Raw genomic sequence first — 27,358 nt, forward strand, 5'->3', positions numbered from 1 at the left:
GCTCCCGATGCTCAAAGTGATGCACCCAGGTTTCATCCCCTGTAACAATAAATGCCAGGAAACATTCTCCATCATTATACTGTGCCAAAAAGGCTGTGGAAGTCTGCACATGAATCATCTTGTGCTTATCAGTCAGCATCCTAGGCACCCACTTGCAATACTTGAGAACCTCCGTGACAATGGTATGTGTGGATTCGATACTGACATCCAATTCCCTGGCCAGAACTTCTAAAGAAATGCATCTGTTTTCATGAATAATGGCGTTGGCATGATCCACCTTCTGATCAGTGATGGCTGTGCTGGAATGACCAGAGCGTTCCTCATCAGGGATTGATGGTCACTCATTTTTAAATGCATCTACCTACTCGTACAGTCTTCTCTTGCCAGTGCAGGCATCTCCATACTGTTGCAGAATTTTTATATGAATTTCATGAGGTTTCACACCTCCAACCATAAAAATCTGATGACCGCACACTGCTCTTCTACTGTGCAAACAGCTAAGGGCACTGCCATTTTGTATATGGTGCCCTACCAATTAAGCACGCCATGCCATCTATTGGGCAGTGTCAACGCTTCCTCTAAGAATGTATCTTTTTGAAATGCTCTCGTATATGTATATACATATGTGTGTGTGTACCCATTTCCTCCACCACTACACTTCCTGTATTTGACAAAGTGGATTATTGCCCTTGAAAATTCCTGCCCCTTGCAAATCACTTAGTTTATAATATAAATTTACAACTCTTAATTTCAAGGACCACAAACTGGTCAACGTTCTGTTAGGATTAAAATTATGTGTGAATTTTAAGGGATAACAGTGGATGTAGGAATGGAGTGCTTATAAAATGGAGGACAGGGAAAAAAAGTTTCTCTCCCTAAGATGGCTGACAGGCTAGAGATACATTGCCACCCTGGCTAGTTCTCTGAAAAACAAGATTTATCTTTGACTGTTATTTTCAAGCCACAGTGTTTAAATTGGACCTAAGTGAACCTACATGTTCAAGAAAAACCTGGGTACATGTGCATTGTAAGTTTTTTTAAAAAATCTGATCAAGCTGAAATGGTATCCTTAGGAAAGAGTTATTTGAGGTTATGCAGATCACCATGACTGAGATAGGCAGGGCAGGATTAATTCTTCAAGAGCCCCTAGACCAGGGGTGTCAAAGTCCCTCCTCGAGGGCCGGAATCCAGTCGGGTTTTCTGGATTTCCCCAATGAATATGCATTGAAAGCAGTGCATGCAAATAGATCTCATGCAGATTCATTGGGGAAATCCTGAAAACCCGACTGGATTCTGGCCCTCGAGGACCGACTTTGACACCTGTGCCCTAGACACACAAGTACACTGGGCCCCCTTGGCCCTGCCAAACCCACACTCTGCCCATGCCCCGCCCCCATTTATCTGTTTCTTATTTACTTTTTTATTGCCACTTGTATTTCTTTTTTTTTTTTCAAAACAAAGATTAGCATACCAGTGCACAGTTTTTCTTTTATGCAACCCCCAAACATCTCTGAACAAATCCCCCTTGCTTTAATCATCTTGTCCTCACTCTCTTCTTTCTAGACAGCATCTGTCCTCTCTCTGTCTTCCATGCAACTTCAGCCCCTTCCATCCACTGTCTGCCCTCTCTCTCTCTGCCCCTTCCATCCACTGTCCGCCCTCTCCCCATTCCATTGGTATCTTCCCTCTTTCTATGCTCCTTCCATAAACTGTGCCCCTTCTCTCCTTTGTACATGATTAATTTCAGTTTCACCCCCTCTCCATTTTTCTGTCTCCACCCCCTCCCCTATGCTCTGGCATCTCTCTCTTCTCCTTTCCTTCCTTCCTAACCACTCCACCCCATGGTCTGGCATCTCTATCTCCTTCCCTTCCCTCCCACATGCTCTGGCATCTCTCTCCCTCCATGCTCTGGCACCTCCTCTCCCTCTGGCCTGGCATTTGTCTCCTTAGTTTCCCTCCCATCCCCCCATGCCCTGGCATCTCTCCTTTCCTTCCAACTCCCCCTTCCCCTCCATTATCTGGCATCCCCTCTCCTTCCTTTATCTCCCTCCCTCCTTCCTTCCTTCCCCCTGGTCTGGCATCTGTCTCTTTCCCTCCCCCCATGCCTTGGCATCTCTCCCTCCCCCTCCATGGTCTGGTATCTCCCTCCCATGGACTTGGCATCTCTCATTCCTCTCCCTTTTCCTTCTCCCTCCTTCCCTCTCTGTCCCCAATTGGGTGCAGCAGCAGCCAAATTTCTCTTCCCCCTTTCCCTTCCCTTCCCTTTCCTGTGCAGAAGCAGCATTTCTCTTCCCCCCACCTCACACACCCATCAGCAGTGCAGCATTCACCTCAAAATTACCCCTCCTGGTCAAAGTGAAGCATTTGCTTAATACCGATGATCCCTTACTTTGACTTGGTGGGTCATGAGAAACTGTTACAATGCTTAGATGCTATTGGTATCAGAGGAGAGGTGTTAAACTGGTTCTGAGGTTTCCTTATGTCCCGCACCTATCGAGTACGTTTCAATTACAACCTCTGTAATACGTTTTGGGCCATTTGGCTTTGCAGGCAGCTACAAAACTTTGAAAGTTCTGGTCACTGTACCTGAGGAGGGGAAGGTTGTGGTCATTAGCTGATGAGGCTTAGGGATCTCCACCAGCTACATCAAGGGAGATGTTAATTTAGAGGAGGCCTAAGCTCTAAGTGGGAGGCCCAGCCCCTTCTCATGGTTATGCCATTGATTGTGTTCAGTACAAAATGAAGTACTTGCAGAGTTAATTTTTTGGGTTTCCAGTTCAGTTTTGGTATTCATATTTCTATTTCTAATTTGTGATCCATTGTTCTGTATTTAGTGAAGGTCTTTCTGTGTTTTGTGTGTGAACAAGTCATTTAAAGATGTGTGGGGAAATTGGGAGATGGATAGGTAGAAGAGAGGCCCCTTTATGACTAAAACTGGCCCTGTCTGTACCATAGGACATGTATAACATTGAGTAGCATTTTTCATTCAGGTCCATTATGTGGATTCGTTATACAAGTCTTGAACCTTTATTAACTTACCTAATTTCTCCCCCTGCCTCGTTTCCTGTGTGTCAGTCTGTATATGCCCCCCCCCCACCTTTATTTCTAATTTCAAATATGTTTTAATTTTAAATTTATTTTTAAACTCTATTGTAAACCACTTAGGTACCTGTTTGTTAAACGGTATATCAAAGAATAAAGAAACTTGGAACCTGAGGCAAGATGGAATAATTAAAAAAGGGAATACCTTTCCCCTAATACTACTTGAAGCTGAACAGAGAGAAAAACTTTGGGTAAATGTGCTTTATTGATTTTGTAGGCCTTAAGTTACTGAGAACAATGACCATGGAACTTATGTTATTCTCAAAATGTAGGATAGACTTCCTAGGCCATAGTAAACCAGGCTTGATCATTAAGATGATCCTAATAACCAGACCAGTTTCACGGACTTCAAGAACTAACAGTGGACACCCCCAGTCTATAAGGTGCCGCCACCACCCTTTATCTTTCTTCCCTGCTAATGATATTGTTGCAGACAGGATCTGTCTATACTCCTGACACCTCTTAGCTTCTGCATGAAGCCCTATGGATATGTTGCAGGCACAATGTTGGACCTGAAAAGTTTACCTGCTCCAGCCAAAAAGGGGTGGGGAACACCAGGTTGTAGACCAAACCCAGCAGAAGATGATGCCAGCTGCTGCTAACTTGCTGTCAAACTTTATGTTGCCAAAAGGCCTGCAGACCACAAACCACCTTTCCCAGGCTATGATTGTTAGGGACCAAAGACCTGTGATACCTACAACGAGCAAATAAGTAAGAAAGCTCATGAGACACATCACAAAATTATACACTGTACAGTTCTAACAGTATAGGGATAATTAGGCCACTATGTACTGCTGTTGAAAAGGACTGGCATCCTTAGGCATACCTACCACACACGGATACTGTGTAACCCTCTAGCTTGCACAGTGGGTGACCCAGGATAAAGTAGCCAAAAATCTGATTCACAATACTGATGACGCTGGCAATGATGGTCTCCCCTAGATCAGCCAGTGCCAGATTGACCAAAATCCAATTCAGGGGGTGCCGCAGCTTCTTGAACTTCATGGTGGCTATGAGGACCAGCCCATTGGTGAAGACGGAAGCAATGACAACAAAAATCATCCAGATGGTAGTGAGATTGTAGACCCACCGTGGGGCAATATGGTAGTTGGGGCCCTCAAAAGGACCTGTGGAAAACAAGAGGTTCTCATAATAACTGTCTGCCTTCCGCTTGCTCCCTCCCTCCACTCTGCAACAAAACTTCTAGAGATAGTACTGCTACTAATCATTTAAGAGGTGGTTTTATAAAGTAAATTTTGCCCATCTGTGGCTACTCCCTCACATAAATGACCGAATGATATAAAAGTACACACCATTGCATTATGGTGCGTACGTTGCCAGTGGGCATACATGGGGCAGAGTTTGGATGAATCATGTGCAGAGTTAGCACATACACACATACCTATCAATGTTCATCCAATGGCAGTCAGCATTTTTTAAAATGCCATCCATTTGGTGCAGAATTAGGTCCTGATATTCAGTACCAGCACCTGAGTGAATAATACTACTGGCACCCAGACTCTGGCTAGCTTCTTCCTATGGCCAGAATGCATGAGGGTAGGTGTAATATTGAACTGGTTACCCAGTTAGCTAACTGAGTGGCAGGTTGAATATTGGGGTGGTTATACTTTAACCACCAACAAAAGTAGTGCACCCCCTTCCAGCCCAATATAGACATCCCCCTCCGGAACTCCACCCAACACAAGCAATGCCACCATCCCAAATCTCCCACCAAAAACATGTCCCTCCAAAGATAGACCTCCCTCCAGAATTCTCCTCAACACAAGCAATGCTATCTCACTGTCCCCCTAGCTCAGCTTCCCCACTGGAGACCCCAATAGACCTATCTTAAAATGTCCTAAGTAGTAGTCTGGGCAGGAGTGATGCCCAGTTGCTCTTGCACATATGGTACCAGGTTTCAAAATGGTGATCGCTAATGGTAGCCTCATGATACAAGTTCTAGGATCCTAACAGTAGTACCATGAGACTGTTGATTGAGATTGCCATTTGAAATCTGGTGTTGCAAGGGCAGCAGCAACTGGGTATCACTTCTGTCCAGACTCTCTCCTAGATCACCAGGGACATTTTAAGGTAGGCATATGGGGGGCCTTAGGGTTGTTGATCTTGGGTGGAATGGCAGTGAGGGAGAATTTCTTGTGTTTGGGGGGTGAGTGCAGATGAGGGGTTTGAGAGGAAAGCAATGCTTGGGGGGGGGGTTTGTGAGAGAGGTCTTTCTTGGAGGGCTGATCTTGGATTGGACAGAGCAGAGAAAGGGCACTGCCTTTGTTTGGTGAGATCAGGAGCTGGGATCTGTTTGTGGGGGGACAGATTTTTGGTAGGGTGGCCAGGAGAGTTTTGGAACTAGGGGCAGTGTGGGGAATAGGAGGGAGAAGGAGAGTGACGCAGCAGCAACATGGAAGATGTGCAGGTACCAGACAATATGTAGTACCAACACCCACATAGCTAAATGGGCAAAATTAGGACTGCTTTTTATGTAATCCTCTCTGCCTGCTTAGCTATGCAAATACTGGCACTGAATATCCCCAGTATCCATATAATTGTTGGCACCTCCCCAATTCCACTCCTAGACCACCCTTCTACTGCCCGGATTCCATGTACTGTTAAGGCATCTGGCCTGCTGAGCATGATTTAAGCAGGCAAGATCCTCTCCTACCCTCTTAACCACTCTGAATACTGATCATATACGATAGATTATGAAATATCCTAATCTATATATGTGTTTGAAAGTATTTGGATAGGGATGGATCAAAGGTCTTCCGCAAAAAAAGAAAAAGAAGCCAGAAGAAAAAAAAAAAGTCAATACTCCTTTAATAAAATCAATCACAATAAAAAGAGACATAGAATAATGAAGGCAGATAAAAACCATATGGCCTATCTAGTCTGCCCATTCATGTTATCTACTAAGCCTTTCTCTCCCTTAGAAATCCAACGTACTTGTCCCAAGCTTTCTTGGATTCAGATACACTTTTCGTCTCCACCACCTCCACTAGGAGGCCATTTCATGCATTCACCCAAAGGCCTAACAATTGCCATATAACAATGCACAATTAAACAAATGAACCTATGCCACAATGTCCCCCAGAACATAGCACAGTTGATTAGATGAACTTGACAGCGATTGGTGTTTTGGCACAAATGCCTGCCTCGGGGATCACAGTATCTGGTCAGTGCAAACAATGGCTGTTTTTCTTTTTTTTGTAGAAAACCTTTGGTCCATCCCTACTCATTATTCCCCCCCCCCCCCTTTTACAAAACCGTAGTGCAGTTTTTAGCGCTGGCTGTGGCAGTAACAGATCTAATGCTACAGTTTTATAAAAGGAGAGGGGTATATTTGCTGTTGGACTATTATCTCCTTTTTTTGTTGTGCATGTTTGAAAGTACGTGGGTTAATTTAACTAGCTCTCGAGCAGTAAGTGATTGCAGTTGCATTCAAGGCATGTTATTTTATAATGACAAGTAGATACCTACTTGTCTTAGTGCTTATATAGGTGACCTACTCATGGCACCCTATTATGAAATTACCCTCCACATGTGCCATATCATAGTGACAGTGAATGTTATAGGTAATCATCATTACTGTTTATTTCCCTTTGATATACTGCTTTATTTATTCATTCATTCAATTTTCTATACCGTTCTCCCAGGGGAGCTCAGAACAATTAAAATGATAGGAACTAGAAGACACGACATGTTCTCAGTTATGGCCCCACAATCATGGAATCTTTTACCACAATACATTAGAGCAGTGTTTTTCAACCGCTGTTCCGCGGCACACTAGTGTGCCGCGAGATGTTGCCTGGTGTGCCGCAGGGCCGCCGGGCCCGGAGCTGACAGGGGGCCCGAGGCAGGGGCGCCAGTAGCTCGCCAAGGCAAAGTGAGTCGATCACCCAGGACTCACTTTGTCTTGGCGATCTAATCTATCGAGCCGATAAGTCTTCTTCTCCCCGACGTCAATTCTGTAGTTGGAGAGGAAGTTCGGGCCAGCCAATCGCTGCCTGGCTGGGCGGAACTTCCTCTCCGATTGCACAATTGACGTCAGGGAGAGCATGCGTCCGCGTCGGCTTTGGGGCCTGTTATCCATTGGTGGGTCCTGTTCCCCGATGGCAGCGGCAGTGGCAGTGGCTTGGGGAACGGCAGGGAGAAAGAAAGAAAGGGGGCAGGCAGGGAAACAGAAGGAAAGAAGAGAAACAGAAAAAAAGAAAGAAAGGTCAGGGAGAGAGGAAGAAAAAGTTGGGGGAGGGAATGAGGTGTGGAGGAGAGAAAGCATACAGGCTGATAGAAGGGAAGAAAGATTGGATGCACAGTCAGAAGAAGAAAGTGCAACCAGAAATCACCAGACAAGGTAGGAAAAATGATTTTATTCTAAATTTAGCAAAGTGGAGGCAGTATTACCACAGTTTTCAAAGGAATTTGCCCAAATAACTTAATAGTTAACTGGGTAAATTCCCAGAGATGAAAACTTCCCTTCACTTACTATGCACAGTTCTGAATTTATATCTGCTGTCTATATTTTACAATATGGTCCCCTTTTACTAAACCGCAATAGTGGTTTTTAGCGCAGGGAGCCTATGAGCGTCAAGAGCAGCGCTGGACATTCAGCGAGCTCCCTGCGCTAAAAACTGCTATTGTGGTTTAATAAAAAGGATGGAGGGTATATTTGTCTATTTTTGTATGCTATAAAAACCAAATACAGAGAGAGACTGAGAGCTGTTGACGAAGAGCTACGTGTGTGTCTTTCTTCCATTCCAGCCAGAATATCAGCTTTGTGTTCAGCCAAACAGGCCCAGGTTTCGCACTGAATAAAGTATTTTATAATTTTTATAATTTTTATTTCGTAATAAAGTAATTATAAAATACTTTCTTTGTGTTTATTTGATTCCTATTCAAGAGAATTACTTTATATATAGTCAATATAAGCAGAGAGTTAAATTTTTTAACATTTTCTAATGGTGGTGTGCCTCGTGATTTTTTTCATGAAACAAGTATGCCTTTGCCCAAAAAAGGTTGAAAAACACTGCATTAGAGAACTTAAAGACCTAACATTGTTTAAAAAAACGTTAAAAACCTTTCTCTTTAAAGATGCGTATGGATCTTAGGATACTGAAAAAATCGATTATTTTTTAACCGTTACCCTGTTTTCTTTCTTTTTTTTTTTTAAACAGTTATTATAACCCCCCTTTTTTGTTCTTCCCTTTTATGTTTTTTCTTCTCTTCTATCAAAAATTGTAACTATTCCCCCTCCTAACCACACATGTCTTGTATGTCTTACCCACAAAATTATTTTAAACTTATGTCTACACTCAGTTTGTTAAGTGTGTTAAATTTGAACTAACAACAAATTTGTTTTTATGTCAACATTAACATTGTACTTGTTTAATTTATTAATATATGTTATTATTATTGTACATCGCCTAGTAATTTAAATAGGCAATTCATCAAGAATAAATAAACTTGAACTTGAACTTGAACAGTTTACATGAATTTATTCAGGTACTCATGCATTTTTCCCTGTCTGTCCCGGCGGGCTCACAATCTATCTAATGTACCTGAGGCAATGGGGAGATTAAGGGCTCCTTTTACAAAGGTGTGCTAGCGTTTTTAGTGCGCGCACTACCCGAAAAACTACCGCCTGCTCAAGAGGAGACAGTAGCGGCTAGCGCGCGGGGCAATTTAGCGCGCGTTAAGGCCCTAAAGCACCTTTGTAAAAGGAGCCCTAAGTATTTGAAAAACAAATCATGCAATAAGTATGAAAGGAATGCAATATGAACAGCTTCCAGGGTATCTAGCCTGCTGAGTTTTATACATAAGAACATAAGAATAGCCCGACCAACGGTCCATCAAGCCCAATATCCTGTTTCCACAGTGGCCAAACCAGGTCACAAGCACCCGACAAAAACTCAAATAGTAGCAACATTCCATGCTACTGATCCAGGGCAAGCAATGGCTTCCCCCATGTATATCTCAATATGGACTAGGGACTTTTCCTCCAGGAACTTGTCCAAACCTTTTTTTTTAACTCATCTACGTTAACCGCCATTATCACATCTTCTGGCAACGTAATTAGAAGTCATTCTAACTCAGGTTTAATGAATGAATTAGCTCTATGTTGTCTGTTCTCTCATAATGTGCTACATGGTCTCTACAACATAAGTTTGTGATACTGAGCTCTCTATATAATGATACATTCATCTTTTTTTTTGTTCTGTTATATCTATCTCTCTTTAAACTTATGCTTTCCTTTCCAACCTTGGTTTTGCATCTGAAACTTACAGAATACAGTGATCCTGGGAAGAAAAATCTAATCCAGGCACTACTGCACACATTTCCATAAATGATTGTGTTTTGTTGGTTTGTTTTTTGTTCTTTTTTTGGGAGGGGGGTGCCCTAGCTGTTCTCTCTTGAGAATGTTTTGAATCCTTGTACTGAAATTTGTTGGTTTTGAGACCCATCAGTGGGCTGGGATCCATCCATCCTTATGACTCTGGGCAAGTCTCTCCATTGTCCCAGCTGAGAAATAAGTACCTGTACATAATATGTAAACTGCTTTGATTGTAACCACAGAAAAGCAGTACAGTATATCCATTTCAAGAACCTTAACCTTTACATGGCTATGTAACTGCTGTGGATTGCTTGCAGTGCTCTCTCTTTCTCTGCCTCTCTATATCCCTATCTGCATAATACTCTTTCTCTCTCGTTGGGAATGCTTTTCCCCAGTTCATGCACTCACCTCTCGTGGTGTTGGTGTTGGTATACGTGAACAAACTGCTTCTGGTGGTGTCTTCATCAGCTTGCCTGCGTCTCCCTGTGTACACTGCAGAACCCCATAGTCCTGCCATGACTTGAGAGTTCACTGCTATACTCTAATACCTAAACACCCAACTCCCTTTTCACTTCCTCCCCAGCTTTCTCTTTGTGTTCTCATATACTCTGCTTCTTAGCTCTGGTGCTGGAAGATCAGGTCAGAGTGTTTTATAGTGGCTCAGCAGAATTAGCCTTGGCACCAATAAAGGAGCTCAACACAGTTCCCATTTCTGATCTCTTCATGAGGACCCTGCACCCCTCCCCCACAACTCTTCAAATAGTCTGTCAGTGTCTCAGTCTCCAGCTAAACAGCAACAACTTTGTCAGAGGCTTCAGGTGACAGTAGCGGCTCTGTGAGTCCTGATTAAAAAGCCAAGTGAGAAGGGGATAGGGAGGGAGAACTTAGTTCCCAGGGTTGTGAAAGACAGTAATCCCCTCTCATCTTCTCAATTTCCTCCAATTTTCTTAATGACTTAGTTTGTGAAATCAGGAGCATGCTGTCACTCCATATGCACTAGGAATGGTGAATATGTGCGTAGGAAGCAGGTGAAAGCTTGGCTCTTTTCCTAAAGTAATATATCTTGTAACTCAGAAGAAATTGTTTTACTTATCTCAGTTGTATCGGAGGTTAATCTCATTGCCAACATGAATTCATGTTTCGCCCTCAAGCTGTTTCACGACTGCTTCCCTCTAAACACATAGGTGTTGGAAGAGGAAGAAGGCCATAGGGGCCATGGCCTTCCCAAAAACTGGAAGTCAGAAGAGTCATTCTGCAGTGTCATGCTTATGCGGGAAAAGGAAGTCGCTGCAGAATGAAGACTTCTGGGGCAGGCCGATGGCCGCTGGCTGCCTGAAGACTTAAAATTACAGGGGTGGGGAGGTGGTAGGTGGGGGAGTTGGGAGCTGGAGAGAGAGGGTTTGTGTCATAAGATCCCGCTGAGGAGGGATGGGATTGGGGTTGGGATTGGAGGGAAGAACATATGCTGCATGAGCTGGGGAGGTTGGGAGGACAAGGAAGGACAGATGCTGCACGGGTTGGAGGGCTTGGGAAGGCAAGAAGGACTGATATTGCATGGACTTGGAGGGGTTTTGGAAGGCATGGAAGGACAGATGCTGCACAGGCTGGAGGTGGGTGGGTTGTGAAGGCAGGGAAGAGCAGATGCTCATGGGCTAGGGGGTTGGGAAGGGAGGGAAAGACAAATGCTGCATGGGCTGGGAGGGGTTAGGAAGGGAGGGAAAGATGCTGCATGGGTAGAGTGGTGGGGTGGGAAGAGAAAAAGAGAATTGTTAAACATAGGTGCATGGAGTTGGAGGAAAAGAGAGATGATATAAATGGGGAAAGGAAGAAAAGAGGGAGAATTGTTAGACATGATAGTGGTGGATTGGAGGGAAGGAGAAATGTTATGCTGGGAGGGAGAAGAGATGACTCAAAGAAGGGAGAGACGTCAGATTCTAGAGAAAGGTGATGTAAGGAGGGAGAGAGAGATGCCAGATCAGGGAAGGGAAGGAAGGGAGAAGAGAGAGATGCCAGACCATGGGAGAGGAGAGAGATGCCAGGCTGTGGGAAGTAGAGGAGAAAGACGCCAGACCACAGGAGGGGAGGAGATGGTACACAGGGATGGAAGGGAAGGGGAGAGACAGGGAGAAGATGGTACACAGCAATGGGTGTGGCAGGGAAGAGAGAGAGAAGAAATGCTTCTTATGGATAGATGGGAAGAGGGGAGAAGGAAGAGGGAGAAGATGGTACACATGGATAGACGGGAAAGCAAGACATGGAAAAATAGATTGATTTTGAGAAGAAAGCAGAAAAATGTAAGAAAGTTGAATGTTAAAAGTTAATGCCAAAGATTGAATGTAGGACAGAAAATGAAGAAGGAGAGAAAAACAGCAAATGGATAAGGTGGCCCTGGAAACAGTTAAGAGTACAGACAGAAGGAACTGCAACCAGAGATTGGGAAAAGATGTTTAGAAAAATAAAATCACCAGACAACAAAGGTAGGGAATATAATTTGTCAGTTTTGAGAATTTATATCTGCTGTCTATATTTTGCACTGTTTGGGAAGAAATTAATTTCTTTCTATATCTCTGGTTTTATAGAGTCTGGCGTCTTAGGGTTTTGTTTGTGTATATTAGTATTTTTAGTTTGTGGTCCTGTATTTGCATAGGGGTTATCTGTATTCTGCATATGTGACCAAAGCCAGATGTTCTAGTAAGAATTAATGTTGAGAAGCATACAGTGTGCTTTGTGTAGTTTAATTTGTGGTCAACCATTATGTGTTGTTAAAAAGATTATATTGTGTGTATATATAAAAAGTGAATGGAAAAATATTACAATTAGTACTATTATTATTCTGGGGGTGGGGTCAGGGGCAGAGCTTGGGCAGAGTCTGGTGCAGAGCTTTTCGGGCCCCCATATAAAAAAGTGTTCTGCTGCGTATGCTACAACATATGATCTGATCCCCCTACAACATATATTGTAGGGGCAATCAGCCTTGAAACAGCTTGAAGGCGAAACATGAATTCATGTTTACCTATTTAATGGCATTCCATTTATTCCTTTATATTTCCTCTGTTTAGACTTCTCTTTCTTCAAAATTCTGTTCTTCTGATTATCTCCTCTCTCTCTACCTCATTGATTTCCATTGTGTCTCTTTTGTTCCTCTTTCCCTTTTTAACACTTATCTCATTTTTATTTTCCAGCCTCTCTCTTTCCTTCCTTCTCTCTTCTCCACTACCCTACCCAATCCCTGCCCCACATCCTCTTACTTTTACATCCCCTTTATTTGCTATCTTCACCTTCCATCCACTTTTCTTCTGTCTCTTTCCCTCCCTCCTTAACCCACACCCCTGTCTCCTTTCTCACCTTCCCCTTCTCTTCTTTCTTGTCCTCCATTCACACTGTGCTCCTATTCTCCCATTTTCTATCTCTTTTCCTCTTGCCCTTTTCTCTCCTCTGTTTCTTCTCCTCTCTGCTCCACTTCTTTCTCTTCTCCTTTCTTCCCTCTCCTGGACACTCTTACCCCTGGCTCCCTTCTCTTCCTTTTTCCTGCTCTGCTACTTATTGTGCCTGGTACTGCAGAAACTGGCTGTTCAAGGCCCATGGCTGCACAGTCATCTTTAGGCTGCTCCAGTGTGGTATTCTTTACAGTTCTACGGGTAAAGAAAGCCCTGCTGAAAACGAATCTATCATTTCCACAAACTGGCCTCTAGTCGCTTTTGCCTCTCTTTCCTGAAAAGAATTACACCAAAGTGGTATCGGCAAATATCTTGAAAGTGGGAAAACTAGCCCTGTTTTGGGGTGTCACTTATTAAATCAGCAGTTCAATACACTGGCAACATCCAGGTTGAGATGTGGTATCTCAGCTAATTGCACCATTGAGAACAACAATTTTTTTAATTTTTTTTTTTATTAGCATGATGTCATTCTGCTCATCTGTGTTTTTACAACAGGGCATAGATAGATAAACAGTACAGAAGTGAAAGTGGCCTTGTGGTTAGGGCTGCAGCCTCAGCACCCTGAGGTTGCAGGTTCAAGCTCAGTGCTGCTCCCTGTGACCCTGGGCAAGTCACTTAACACTCCATTGCCGCAGGTACATTAATCAGACTGTGAGCCCATCATGACAGGAAGAAATACTTGAGTACCTGAATGTAAATAACTTAGCCAAAGCAGTAGCTTTGCAGCACGTTTCAGAGGATGTAATTCTTCTTCTGTGTGCTTTTGCGTTTCCTCACTCCAATTCCCCGTCATGCTTCAGAGTTCAATAATATAATAATAGTAGAGCAAGCCCCACTTTCTAGTGTTCACCCCCTCCTCACAGCATCAGACAAGGTCTGTAATTTAATTAAAGCGCTTAATGCCCAGATACAATGCTTAGATTGTGAACCCACTAAGAACAGAAAAATTAAACCTGTAATATATGTAAATCATTTTGGTTGTACCCAGAAAGACAGTATATCAAATCCATGATAAAAAAAAAATCCTGGGCCAGATGTACTCGGGCTTATCTCTTCTGCTCTCTGCTTAGAAATCAAAGAGCTATTCCAAAGAGGGCGGTTGTGTGTGTGTGTGGGGGGGGGGGGGAGAAGAAACCTCAATCTCATCAACATTTTATCTGATTAGATGTGGCAGAGCATGGGCACAAAAGTTTAATTCTCTCTCCCCCCTCCTTCTCCAAGTGGATTTTTGGTTCAAATAAGGATAAAGCTCTTAAGAACAACCTGGCATTTTAATTATTGATGCTTTTAAGGAAGGGAGTTGCAGAACAAGGGCAAGGTAAAGGGAAGCTTATTCCTGCCCTGCTACAGGACAGGGTGGAGGAAGGAGTCAAGACATAACTGCTGGAGTACCAGACGCAGAGGCCCAGATGCACTAAACTCACCATGCGTCTAACAATCATCGCTAAACTAGTTGAACTGGTTTAGTGTCAATGCAATTTAACTGACCAATGTACACAATGGCTCACCGTGGGCTTTTCCATGCATTCATTACATCCTCTGACTCTGCCAGGCAAAAATGACCTCATCCTATCTAATAAAACCTTACCCGCACATGCGCTGTTAAAACGGCGTGATCCCTGCCGCCGTGATTTCTGTTCCTTGGCCGTATTCTATTTGGGGTGCGTGCGGCCACTTGCCACACGCGCCACATCTTCAGGCTTCTGGATTATGCTGGTATCTCAATGCTCAGTGGCGGTTTGTGGAATTGGTAAGGGTAAGGGAGCCGGCCAGAAACAAACAAATGCTGCTGCACAGAGAAGTGGGGTGGGATGAGGGGAGGGAAATGCTGCTGCTGCACAGGGAAATGGAAGGGGAGGGAATGCTGCTGCTACTGCATAGAGAAGTGGAGTGGGGAGAGGGAAATGCTGCTGCTGCACAGAGAAATGGAGGGGGAGGGAATGCTGCTGCTGCACAGGGAAGTGGGGTGGGGGAGAGAAATGCTGCTGCACAAGGAAGTTGGGGTAAGGGAAAGGGGACCAGGAAGCGAACTTGCTTTGCTTTGGGGGGGAGGGGTATGCTGGGGGGCAGGAAGCAATTTTGGTTTGCTTTGGGGGGGAGACAGAAGGGGGCCATGGAGAGAGACAGAAAGACAGGCAGGCAGCACACAAGAACGAAAGGCAGCGGAAGGGAGAGAAACAGAACGACAGATAGACAAAGGGGGCCAGGGAGAGAGAAAGAAAGAAAGACAGACAGACACATATATTCTAGCACCCGTTAATGTAACGGGCTTAAACACTAGTTAGTATTATAACAAGGTAATTAATATTATAAAAAGCAATCTGATCGATACCCTAACCTCACTTAGGCATGCACTAAATCTAGCGACCACTACTAATGACCCAAAATTACCGATGTCTGCTTTATTGCGTACCCATCTTGTCAGCCGTGATGGCTCCTGAAAAAAAAAAGAGGCAAGAGTGATGCCCACTCTCTTCTGCCTCAGAAACTGGAACCTCCACACACTTCTGATCCCTCCCCCAAAGATCATGGCTATCCAGACTAGAGAGTTGCGCAGGGACAGAAATCCCACCCATCCCCGCCCGGATCCTCTCCGTCCCCACCCATCCCCGCCAGGATCCTCTCCGTCCCCACCCGTCCCCGTCAGGTTCCTCTCCATCCCCACCCATCCCCGCCCGTCCCCATAAAAAGCAGCAATTACTTCTAACAGGATCATCAATTCCACAGTTTCTTTTGTTTTTGCGCTGTTGTTTTCCTTGTGGAATCTCTTTGGTGGAACCCTTTTTTTGTTTTCTGTTCAGTTAATTAACTTATAAACCCCCTCTTTTACTAAGGCTGACGTGTCCATTATATTATGGACGAACCCTGCTTCCAAAGCCTTCCATCCCCTTGGGAGTCCCATTGGCTAGAGGGGGGTCCCCGTGGGAGTCCCGTGGGCCAGAGGGGGGTCCCTGTGGGAGTCCTGTGGGTTAGGGGGGGATTCCTGCGATCCCCGTTCTCGTGCAAACCTCTAATCCAGATCCCCCATGCTCCTGAATCCCCCCAAAAAGATATTAATATAAAAATTTGCTGACTTCTGAAAAAAAGCTAGCCAGTTAGCAATCCTCCTGAGTGGTGAGCACATCTCATAGGGTCTTGTAAAAATATGGACATAAATTATGGATGAAATAAAACTGTAGAACCTCTGGTGGTGTTCTTTAGGAGAGTTGGAGAATATAGCACTGAATGATGAGGTAGCTATAATAGGCATCTCAGCGACCTGGTGGAAGGAGGACAATCAATGGGACACTGTGTTACCTGGGTATGAATTATATTGCAATGATAAGAGTAGATCAAATTGAAGGGGTGGTTGCACTACATATTAAAGAGGGAATTGAATCAAACAAAATAAACATTCTCATGACATAGATAGCACTGTGGAATCCATATGGAAAGAAAAGAATATACAGGTTGGATTATACCAACGTCCCCTGGGACAGAATGAGCAGACAGATGAAGAAATGTTTTCCGAGATTAGGAAAGCTGGCAAATTGGGCAACAGTAAAATAATGCGTAATTTCAATTATCCCACATTGTCTGAATAAATGTTACATCAGGGAGTGCTAGGGAGGTAAAATTCCTAGATGTCATAAATGGCTGCTTCTTAGAACAACTGGTCCAGGAGCTGACAAGAGGGGGAAACACCGAGAAAAAAAATTATTATTAGCCACAGTCACCAATTCTTCAATAAACTCCATAACCCTAAGGGGAACCAACTTTTGCATCTCTTCCACAATCAGAATCCTGGGCATGCATCTAGACAGACAACTGTCCATGTCTGCCCAAGTCAACGATGTCACACGCAAAGGATTCAACATACTCTGGAAACTCAGATCCATCAGAAAATACTTTGACCAGACATTCTTCAAACTCCTAGTCCAAACACTAGTCCTAAGCATCCTAGATTACTGCAATATCATCTACCTAGCAGAACTACACAAACACTTCCAGAAACTAAGCATCATCCAACACACCGCAGTGAGGCTCATATTCAACCTAAAAAAATTCAATCACATCACACCTTTCTACCATAAACTTAATTGGCTGAAAATTGAGAGCCAAGTAACTTTTCAAATTCGGATGTCTCTTCTACAAAGCTATGTACAGTCTACTGCCTATCTACCTCACTAATCAGTTCACATTTGCTAGACCTGGACGATCTACTTGACCTCAATCATTCTTCACCTTCCCCTCAATTAAAGGATGCACCTATAAGAGATTCATCAACAGACTCTTACTATACCAAACAGCCTCCAAAGATCACGAATGGAGCCAACTAGTCAGAACATCAACCTCTTACATGCACTTCAGAAAGCTCCTAAAAACGCTCTTCTTCCCCAAACAGAACCCACCTTAAATTTTCTATGAAAAGACTCCCGACTGACTCTCTATTCAACGTTATTGTTCTAAGACTATGAACATTCCTACCTATTTATTTATCTCCCTCCTTAAAAAAACCCTGCTTAACCTCCCTCTATGCAATCTATATAATTTTCAGTCCTCTCTCCATTGCTGTAGCTCGCTAATTATCGAACCGAAAAACCACCTTCACACACCCCTTCCCTAACATCCTGGCCGTGACCCCCGGCAGCAGGAGAGATGCCTACTCTCTCCTGCTAGAAATAAAAAAATAACAAAAAAATCCTGCCTCTACGGCCCCAAACCCGCCCCCCTCCTTGGGCAGCAGGAGAGATGCCCACTCTTTTCTGCTGCAAATAAAAATTAAAAAATCCTACCGGAATAGCCCCAACTCCCCCTCCCCCACCCGCAGCAGGAGAGATGCCCATTCTCTCCTGCTAGTAGTGCCCCCCTCGCTTTTACCTGACAGATAAGCCGGCAAGGGCGGAGAAGGACATCCTAGTTGCAGCTGCTGCTGCGTTGTATGAATTGGTTATTCCCCTCACTGGTGCATCTTGGAATGCAGCAGAGAAATAAAATGCATCAGGCCAATCAGGGACTTCCTTAGACTCCTCCCTAAGGAAGTCCCTGATTGGCTGAGGCACCCCTAGGTCCCTCCCAAGGGAGGAACCCGAGGTGCCTCAGCCAATCAGGGCCTTAGGCCCCTCCCCGTGCATCAGATGATGCATTGGGGTGTGGCCTAAGGCCATCATTTCTGCGCAGAAGGCTGGAGGAGCAGAAGGGACCAAGCACCCCTCCTGCTCCTAACGATTTAAAAAGTATGGGATCCTTGCATGACGAAACAATTACCCCTCCAGGGGAACTCAGCCTTTCTGCCGGGCCGGGATAGCCCTACTTTTCTTCGTTGGGCTGCCCAGGGCATCACTCTGGTGGAACACTTGTTGACTGAGGATGGGAGTTTGAAATCCCTTGATGCTTTTGCTGATCGTTTGGATAGGTGTTAGGGTGATACTTTTGCCTATTGTCAGGTTAAGCACTATGTTCTTTCTCTTCCTTCATAGCTCCTTGCGCAGCCAATAGGAGTCCATCTTTGGGTTTTCTTTGCTGGGGTGGAGATATGTTCTACCTCGGTGTCAGCGCTGTCTAAGGCCCTTTATGGATTTGTACGTCCCAAAGATGTTTTGAGGATAAAGGGGGGTTGGGGTCGGGAACTCTGTCGCGACCTTGGCCACTGGGTCATCCTGCGTGCCTTGCGGGGGGTACCTCACTTGATAACTGGAGTGCAGTTTCAAGAATGCTATGTTCGAGTGCTTTACAGAACCTATTTTACATAAAGTGGGAGGCATCGATTCCCCTCTCTGTCTGAAATGTGGCCAGGATCCCAATACCTTTGCTCACTCTTTTTGGGACTGTTGGACCGTATAAGCTTTTTGGCAGTCCATCGTCCATTATATCCAGGGCTTATTTCCGGATCCCCTTTCGGGTACTGTAGAGAACTTGGTTTTAGATCTACCTGGGGCTTTCCGCGGCCTTCCCAAGGGGGGGTCCCCGATGGTGTTGTAAGGTGTGTCTCCTTGCTCGTAAGTGCATTTTGCAATCCTGGACTATTTATGAGCCTCCCTCTTATTGGACTTGGAGATCTCTGGTACATACTTTGGCTGCCTGGGAGACCCGAGAGGCGTCTGGTAACCCTTGACGACAGCGCACCTACCTGCAAATTTGGGGAGCCTATCTGGATTCCTTACCTCCTAGAGGTCGTAGTCTCCTTTTGACTTCTCTTGCTTAGCTTCACTAGTGTTCCCTGCGTTTGCTCCCCTGGTCAGTCACTGCCCATCTCTTTTCTTAATTTTTTTTTCTTTTGTGTTTATTCAGGGGGGGGGGGGAGGGGTGTTTCCTCTTGACGTAGTCCATGGGCCACAAGAGTATGGGCCTTTGGCATCCGAGAGACCTTTTGGTCATTTTTGTATATTGCTGGAGGGGGACCCCAGAGGGGTAGTTGCATTGTGTGTGTGTGTGTGTGTGGGGGGGGGGTTGGATGGGGTGGGGGGGGGTTGGGTTTGCTCTCTGAACTGTTTCTTCAAATTGAGTATTGATGGATGTTGATTTCTTTGTTCTTGTTATATTTCTTGCTCTTTGTTTTTATCGCGTTCACTATAAAACTGATTTGAACATAAAAAGTATGGAGGGAGAGAGGAGGTGATGTCACCAAAGAAAATGGAAGCCTAATGTAGAGGCTCCGTCTTCGCCTGCTAGCCGCCCCGATCTCCCTCCAGCCCACGGTGGCTTTGCTCCTTTGTAACCGGTGCCTGAAGAGGGTGAACTTGCCGGGTTCCAGGATTCCCCGAATAGAAGCACGTCAGGGCAGTCCCTGATCTATGGCTGGAAGGCGGCTTGCCGACCTGCTCTCACAAGTGCGGCGTGAACGGTGCTCGGCCTCGTTTCTTTCTGGCCGGCAGTGGAGCGAAAGACAGCGCTGTTGTTTTAGCGTTGCCTGAGTGCGCCTGCTGCTGAGCACTCCAGTGCAGCTCGCCTGGACTGGGAGGAGCGGCGGTGAGGGTGCAGGGCATTCGGGCAACTGCAGAGCCAGAGGGGAGTGCATTCGGCGCTGGTTGGAGGCCTCGTTGGAATGCTGTGTCGGCGGCCTGCTATAGCACTCTGGAGATGACAGGCTCAGCCTTTGGAAGGGGCAAGAGTCTGGCCCACTTGGGAGAGGCTGGTTTCGTGCTCAGGGCTCCAGGTGTCCTGCCTTCCTGCCCTCATGTGGACACAGCTGCCCTTGCTTGTCAGTGGAGAGCCCCCCCCCCCCCCGAGTGATGAGTGCCAGGGAGATTGCAACAGCGGAGGGTTCCGAACAGGAGAGCTGGTGGAGCCGTAAAGATTACTGCCTTGCCCACCTTGTGAGCCAACACATGCGACCCCGTATTCCCGCAGTTGGCTGTCGGACGTGTAGGATGTTCACGAGGAGGAAGTTGGACAGCTATGGATTTGAGGGAGCCAGTCCGCCACAGGCAACCAGGATGGTGGTGTCAGAGGCCACTGTGGGGGGTGGCATGGACCATCCGGATAGGCCCGGTGGAGGAGCTCAGGGGGGCTCCGTGGAGGCGCCAAACTCCCTGAGGGACTTGCTGCTGGACATTCGTAGAGAACTGCAGTCCCTGCGCCATGATGTTACCACAGCAGTTGTGGATTTAAAACGAGACCTGGGGGAGCAGGTGAAGAATTTCCTGGTGTCACCTCGGAAAACTATGAGGTGACACCAGGAAATTCTTTTTCACTGAAAGGATGGTTGATCGCTGGAATAGTCTTCCACTGCAGGTGATTGAGGCTATTCACAGGGCAAAGGGAGGGGAGGGACAGTAGGGTGGGCAGACTTGATGGGCCGTGGCCCTTATCTGCCGTCTATTTCTATGTTTCTATGTTTCTAAGAGGCAGGATGCGGTGGAAGACCATGTCAACACCATGACCGAGGACATTATAGCTGTGCAGCAGGCGGTGGCAGGGGTCCACGCAGAGGAGTTGGCGATGTGGGACAAGTTGGAAGATCTGGAGAACAGATCCCGGCAGTGTAATCTCCGGATCCGGGGGGTGCCGGAAGAAAGTGCCTATCAAGATGCCCGCCAGACAGCCTTGGACATCTGTACAGACATCCTCACAAATGCTCTGGTGGGTGAGGGGTGGGTGCCGGAAATTGAAATAGAATGAGCACAAGAGGCTTTGGGACACCCCAGATCCAACTTGCCCCGTGACATTGTTTTGTGCTTAGGCAGCTTTCGGGTGAAGGAGGACATATTCCATACAGAGGGATTACAAATGGAATAATTTGCGGTTAGACATTTATCAGGATGTGGTGACCACCTATCTCCGCAGAGAGGGCCTCAGATATCAGTGGCTGTACCCATTTGCCATGGCACTGACCACAACCAGATGGGTTCGTACAGTGGTGGAGGCCTGGTTGGTGCTACAAGAACTAGGTGCTCCTAACCTTCCAGAGGGGGGACCTCCTATAGAGCGAGAGGAGGAGCTGGCTGGACCTTCCAGATGGCAGTGACAAACCAGAGAAGCAACGGCATGGAGAGCAGGGAGCCGTGAGCCACAGGGACAACCATGAGAGGGCTGCTGACATCGCTGGACATTACAGTTGGCTTGGATGCCTTCCGCTGTATAATGGCTGTGGGGTCTTGGCCTGGGAGGTGGGCGGGGGGAGTGTTGGGTGTGTTATTGGAAGGGTTGAAGGATCGCTCGGGGAGTCTGTGTGTGGTGGGGCTTTGGGAGGGGGACAAGATGTGCTGTTGTGGGCAGTTGTAGGTGTGCAGCTTGTTTGGTGGGTTTGGGTAGTTTGATTCAATCTTGCCGGGTGAGGGGGGGGTTGTTATGGGGTTTCTGTGGTGTTTGTGTGCAGGGAGTGAGTTTCAAGGAGGGCTGGAGGCTGTTGGTAGGGGTTGTATGTGGTGGGGACCCGGGAAAAGTGTATTGCGTATATTTGGTGTGCTGGGGGTGTGCATTGGGGTGGTGGAGTTGCTTCTTCCTCAGGGATCTTGAGATCTGTTTGGATGATCTCGAGATGTAGTTTTGGGTTGGGAACAGGGGGGAGGGGGATGTTTGTGGTGGGGGAGGGGTTGGGATGTGGGGGAGAGAAATGGTACTCTCTGCTCCGCATTGGAATTGGATGATCAGCTGATGCTCTGCTGGGGCCTGGTCAGGGGCTGGGGTGGCCGGGTCCCAAGGAATTGAAGGTGGAGGCTGTGGAGTGGTTAGTGGTAGTGGATCCTGGTTAATTTTGTAACTTGGAATGTAGGGGGGATAAATTCTCCCATTAAGCGCTCCAAAATTTTACAACATTTACAGCGTCATAAGGTGGATGTGGCCTTTTTCCAGGAGACCCATTTGACTGATCTTGAACATATGAAATTGAAGCATATGGTGGGGGAGTGTGCTGCGGCATCTGCCACGGGGAAACATAGGGGGGTAGCGATTTTGTTCCACAAGGGCCTACTAGACAACCTACAAATTTTGGCTAGGGATGGGGAGGGTAGATATGTGCTCTGCAAGGGATGATCGCGCAACAGGACATGGTATTTTGCTGTGTCTATGCTCCAAATGAAAGTGACCTGGCATTTTATGCTAAATTGACTCGCTTGTTGCTGCCCTTCGCCCAGGTCTCCCTGATTGTAGGGGGGGGGACTTCAACGCTGTTCGTGATTCTAGTCTGGATTGCACAGGGCCGGGGGGTGCTCTACGTCGGGCTGGGGAGAGGGAGCTCCAAAAATTTAGTGATAACCTGGATTTAATCAACCCCTGGAGGGTACTGCATGGCACCGAGAAGGATTATACTCGTATGTCCCGGGCACACGGTACGCAGTCTCGCATAGATTATATTTGGGTGACGGAACGGGTGTTTCTGAAACTGGAGCGGGTGGAGATAGGTCCCTATACAATTTCTAATCATGCCTGGGTTCAGATGTTGTGGCAAGCAGGAAGGGGGCCTCCGGGGAAGTGGTGCTGGGTATTTCCACTTGCATTGTATAGTGATCCGAACTATAGGGAACGGTTGCTGGGAACATGGACTGAATACAAACGGCATAATGCTCACGCGGAAGGGGACCCCATTTTATTCTGGGAAGCGGCAAAGGCGGTGTTGAGGGGGGATACCCTTAGTTATAGTAGTCACGATAAAAAAGCTCGCGATAGGGAAATTTTGCGATTAGAGAGGGATGTAGCTAGGGCCCAGAGGAGGTATGGCCAGACTGGCGACCCCATGCATAAACAGGAATTGATGGAATATCAAGTGGTCCTCAATTCCCTACTACATCAGCGGGCGCGTAAATCCCTCGCTTACTATAAGTACCAGCTTTATAGATATGATTAGAAAAAATAATTTAAAAAGCCGGCAGAAGCCCTGACAGCAGTGACAGGAGGCTGCTTCTCCTGTCACTACTGTCAGGGTCTGCGCATACTCAAGGATTGCTCTCTAGCGATCCATGCCATGGGTGGGGGGACGTGTCAATGATCGTCCCCGTTTGCAAACAGGCCTTTTGTGAATTTGTTGGCCTGTATGCAATCGGGAACGGATTGGACACGGAATCAGGGGTTAGTGAATCTAGTCCTAACTTCCTAGTATTAGGTGGTGTGCAAAATGAGGTTAAAGTTCAGCCCTGGATCGGAGCATATATGGAGAATGCAGAAAAGACACCTGAACACACATCAGGCCATAGCACTCACCTACATCATTACACTTGTTTACACTCAAATGAACTTGTTTAACACATTATATCTGAAACAAAATGAAAACACTTTTTGTAATCCAGATTACAATAATGTGAATGTCAGGTTGTATAATAGCTCAGCTGAACTTCACACTAGTAGAAATACAACTATGCACTGGGCTTTATTCTTACATCAGAGAAGTACTTAACACATTGTTGGTGGGAAACGAGTAAACACGTTTTTCGCATACTATCACTAGAGAGCGGGAGCCACACAAAACTTGGTTTCTACAAATTAGCGCTGGGGTGTTGCTTAAGTGTAAACACGGCTATTCGGCGAATTAAAAATTATGCTTTATCTATCGTTAGATGGTGAAGAGATACCTGACGATTCGTGGAATTAGGGTCAGAAGGGAGATCAAAATCGTAAATAAAATAGTGGTAAATTCAGTTGTCTTTCCTTAAATTTCTTCAGTATAAAAGAGTAGTTTTTTTAAAATTTTGAAATTAACCTTGAATGTTGTAATTGTTTGTAACAAAATAATTTAAAAATGTGTTCAAATTATAATAAAGAATTCAATATAAGAAAAGAAACTGAAAATTTTATTCAAAATAAGCAATAGTTCAGAAGTTATAGCTATTTTATGCGAAACATAATTTCCCCTGCAACATTTTAAAAGTTTGCCTGCTTTTCGGCATAGATCGGCGAAAAATGCATGCACACAATGTATTAATTATGACTATTGTTTGTGAAATGGGACATTTGAACTTGCTGTATTTTTTTAAATTATAATTTAAATTTATCAGGAGTCAGTCGGTACATTTTTATTGACTCCTACTCCAGGTACCCAAAATTGTCTCCGACTTCACAGCCCTGGGGGTCGCAACATGATTTTAGGCAAGGGGTGTTCTAGCAGTCTCTGATTCTGACCAGCACCCCTGGACCACCCGCTTTTTTTGTAGCAAAAAGCCAACACCGCTTTTAGAAAATGGCTCAGCATATTTTTTTAAATCCACTGGAGGGCTCATTTCAGTGCTGAAGAGCCCATTTGCATGTCAGTGTCAGAGACCGCTAGAATCCTCGTTAAAAAGGAAGATAATCACCTTTGATAATCCATCGCTAAACTGCCGGAAAACAGTATAGCGACGGAGTTAAAGCTTTGAGAATCTAGCCCTGAGTTACTTTGTTTGACACAGCTTGTTAAAGATTACCTATTCTTTCTACCTTATCACTTGTTATCTCATCACCATGACAACAGGACTACTGTACTACCCAACACAAACATTAACCAGTGCTTCCACTGCTAATCTTATAACCTATTTTAGAAAGGATAATTTCTTTTTCTCTTAGCTGTTTTATTTTACTTGCTTCCGGCCACATCATCTCTGGGAGGTAGGGGTGGAGGGAAGACAAAATCTGTTTCGGATAACATCGTCAGAAAGTGTATTTCCGGCACGCCAGCCAACCTGTTTCTGCTGGTGTCATCAGAAAGTGCATTTCCTTTGTGTCATTCACCCTATTTTCACTGTTGTCATCAGAAAGTGCATTTCTGGTGGGCTCCCCACTTCCAGCAACATCATCAGAAAGCAGCAGGGGTAATTTCCGATGACATCATCAAAAAGTGCATTTCTGGTGATTTGGGGGGTGTCACTTTGGGGGCGGGCAGTGGGAAAGGCCTGGGCAGAGCTACCACCATTTATTCCTATGGGGTAGGCGGGGCATGTGCAAGGTATAAATGAGAGGCAGGGTGTGGGCATGGTTTAACCCTGGAAGTGAATGCTAATTGACAGGTTAGATAAGATGAGGATCGAGCAATCAATTTGACATGAGGTGTACCTATTGTACTACTCAGGCATAACCCTAGACCTAGTTTTAAAAAGGCTCTTTTGTTTGAAGATCCATTTCTAAAATACTACTGGAATTGAGCATGTCTCAATTTGGGCATCTCAATTTCAATCTCTACATTTTGAGGAAAACAGGGCTTCATGTCTGCTTTCAAAAACAGGAGGGACTGATCTGATATTCTATAATTTATTTTGTTCCTCTAAAACAGATGTCCTGGTCTACAGGTGGACTCTTTGCTACTGTGGTTCACCTATCCTCTACCCTAGTTCCAATCCACAGTATATTAGCTGTACAGGAATGGGGATTCCTGTGTGTATGGAAGAATTTGCTATGGGATTCTTGCAGGACAGTAGTCGAAATCTCTAGTGATGCCAGAATGAGGCTTGAAATATATTAAAGAGGTAACTAATTGGGGCACCAAAATGAGGTATAGAACATACAGAGAAAGGCAGTTGGGTGTGCCAGAATGAGGCTTAGAATACCCAGAGAGGCAGCAAGAAAACCAGACTGAAGCTTAGAGCACTTGCTGGTTGAATAGTCAATACCATCCCCCAAAAAAAACCCTCCACAAGAAGCTGTTGGGATTGGGAGGAAACAGAGGGCTGTAGGTACAGATGGGGATGGAACGAATCTTATTGGGGATGAGTGAAATTTCTGTCCCCATGCAACTTTCTATTCCACACACAGTACCTCCTTTGTAATCCAGCTTCAGAGTGGTGCTTCTCAGTCCTTATCCTACTGGACTGAGGGCCAGTCTACTGCTCCACTCCCAAACAGTTGGCAAGAAGGTTGAGTAAAATGCACTGACCTGTCACATTAATTTCACACTGGACAATAACTACAAAAAGTTAAGGGAGTCATCACAAAATATATAAAATTACGGCTCAAGATCTGGGCTCTATCACACTTTGGACTCTGATTAGACCGACACCTCACAACTTTATGTGGGGCAACTAGTTTTTCATATTGCCTATGGAAGAATTAAAAAGATAGAAGAGTGGCAGAGAGACTCCCAAGCACTCCGCCACCTACTACTGCGGGCTCCAGAGCTCCTGTAGTTGCCATCACCACTCCCACACCCATCCCACAAGGTATGGGTGTTTTTTTCCTATGTTACTCTGTCACATCAGAATTTCAAAGTCTAGCTCTGTTATATAATAACAGCTGAGTTGGTATCATGGTGTTAATGTGGTTTAACCTTATGGTTTTATTTTTGTCAAGGTGTATGTATATACAGTAAACCCCTGTGAATTTGCAGTTCGCAAATCGTGAACTCAGTAATTCGTGGTATTTTCTGACTGCCTCTTCCTAGTACTAAAGTCATGGTTACACCAATCAGGAACTGCTTTGACACGCTATCTGGCGTATCAAAGCAACTGCTGATTGGTGTAACCATGACTTTAGTACCAGGAAGAGGCAGTCGGAAAATGTGCCCGGCGTCGTAAGTACAATTTAAGCACCTGCCGGCGCCCCAGCTGCCCTCTCCTGCCTTCGATCAGCTGAAAAACCGTACTTGCGGTTTTTTTGAAATTTGCAGGTGTTCATGGAACGGAACCCCCATAAATTTCAAGGGAGTACTGCATTTATTTATTCCATTATTTAGCCTATTCTCCTGACAGTACACAGAATGGGTTACAAAGTAACATTCATAAAAAATAAAACATACGACAAATACAATAAAATGCTCAACAGTTCCAGTCTGTCAATTTTCTTCTAGACATCAAAAATATTGATTTAAAATAGGTTAAACCCCTCTTCCCTTTTACAAAACTGCACAAGAGGTTTTTATGACATGATATTATTGTTACATTAGTGATTTCTATTCTGCCATTACCTTGCGGTTCAAGGCGGATTACAGAAGAGGATTTCTGGACATGTCTAGTGCTGGCTGGTGCGCTGAATGCTCTGACCTGCTCCGACGGTCATAGAGTTCCTATGAGAATCAGAGCTGCGCAGAGCATTCAGCATGCTGGTCAATGCTAAAAACCTCGTGACGTTTTGTAAAGGGGGTGGGGGGAATAAGTTTTCACAG

General features: G+C 45.3%; 1 protein-coding gene across 1 annotated transcript in view; it reads right to left on the reverse strand.

The window, feature by feature from the left end:
• Positions 1-25,063, reverse strand: part of OPN1LW (opsin 1, long wave sensitive) — a 37,257-nt gene extending 12,194 nt beyond the window's left edge. The window contains exons 1-3 of the mRNA XM_033922369.1: positions 24,948-25,063; positions 3,933-4,229; positions 3,628-3,796 (exon numbers count right to left, since the gene is read on the reverse strand). Coding sequence (XP_033778260.1) covers positions 3,628-3,796; positions 3,933-4,229; positions 24,948-24,978 — 497 coding nt within the window. The 5' untranslated portion in view covers positions 24,979-25,063. The remainder of the gene's footprint in view (positions 1-3,627; positions 3,797-3,932; positions 4,230-24,947) is intronic.
• Between the last annotated feature and the right edge of the window lie 2,295 nt (positions 25,064-27,358).

This window comes from Geotrypetes seraphini, chromosome 1 (genome assembly GCF_902459505.1).
Source record: "Geotrypetes seraphini chromosome 1, aGeoSer1.1, whole genome shotgun sequence".
NCBI lineage: Eukaryota > Metazoa > Chordata > Amphibia > Gymnophiona > Dermophiidae > Geotrypetes > Geotrypetes seraphini.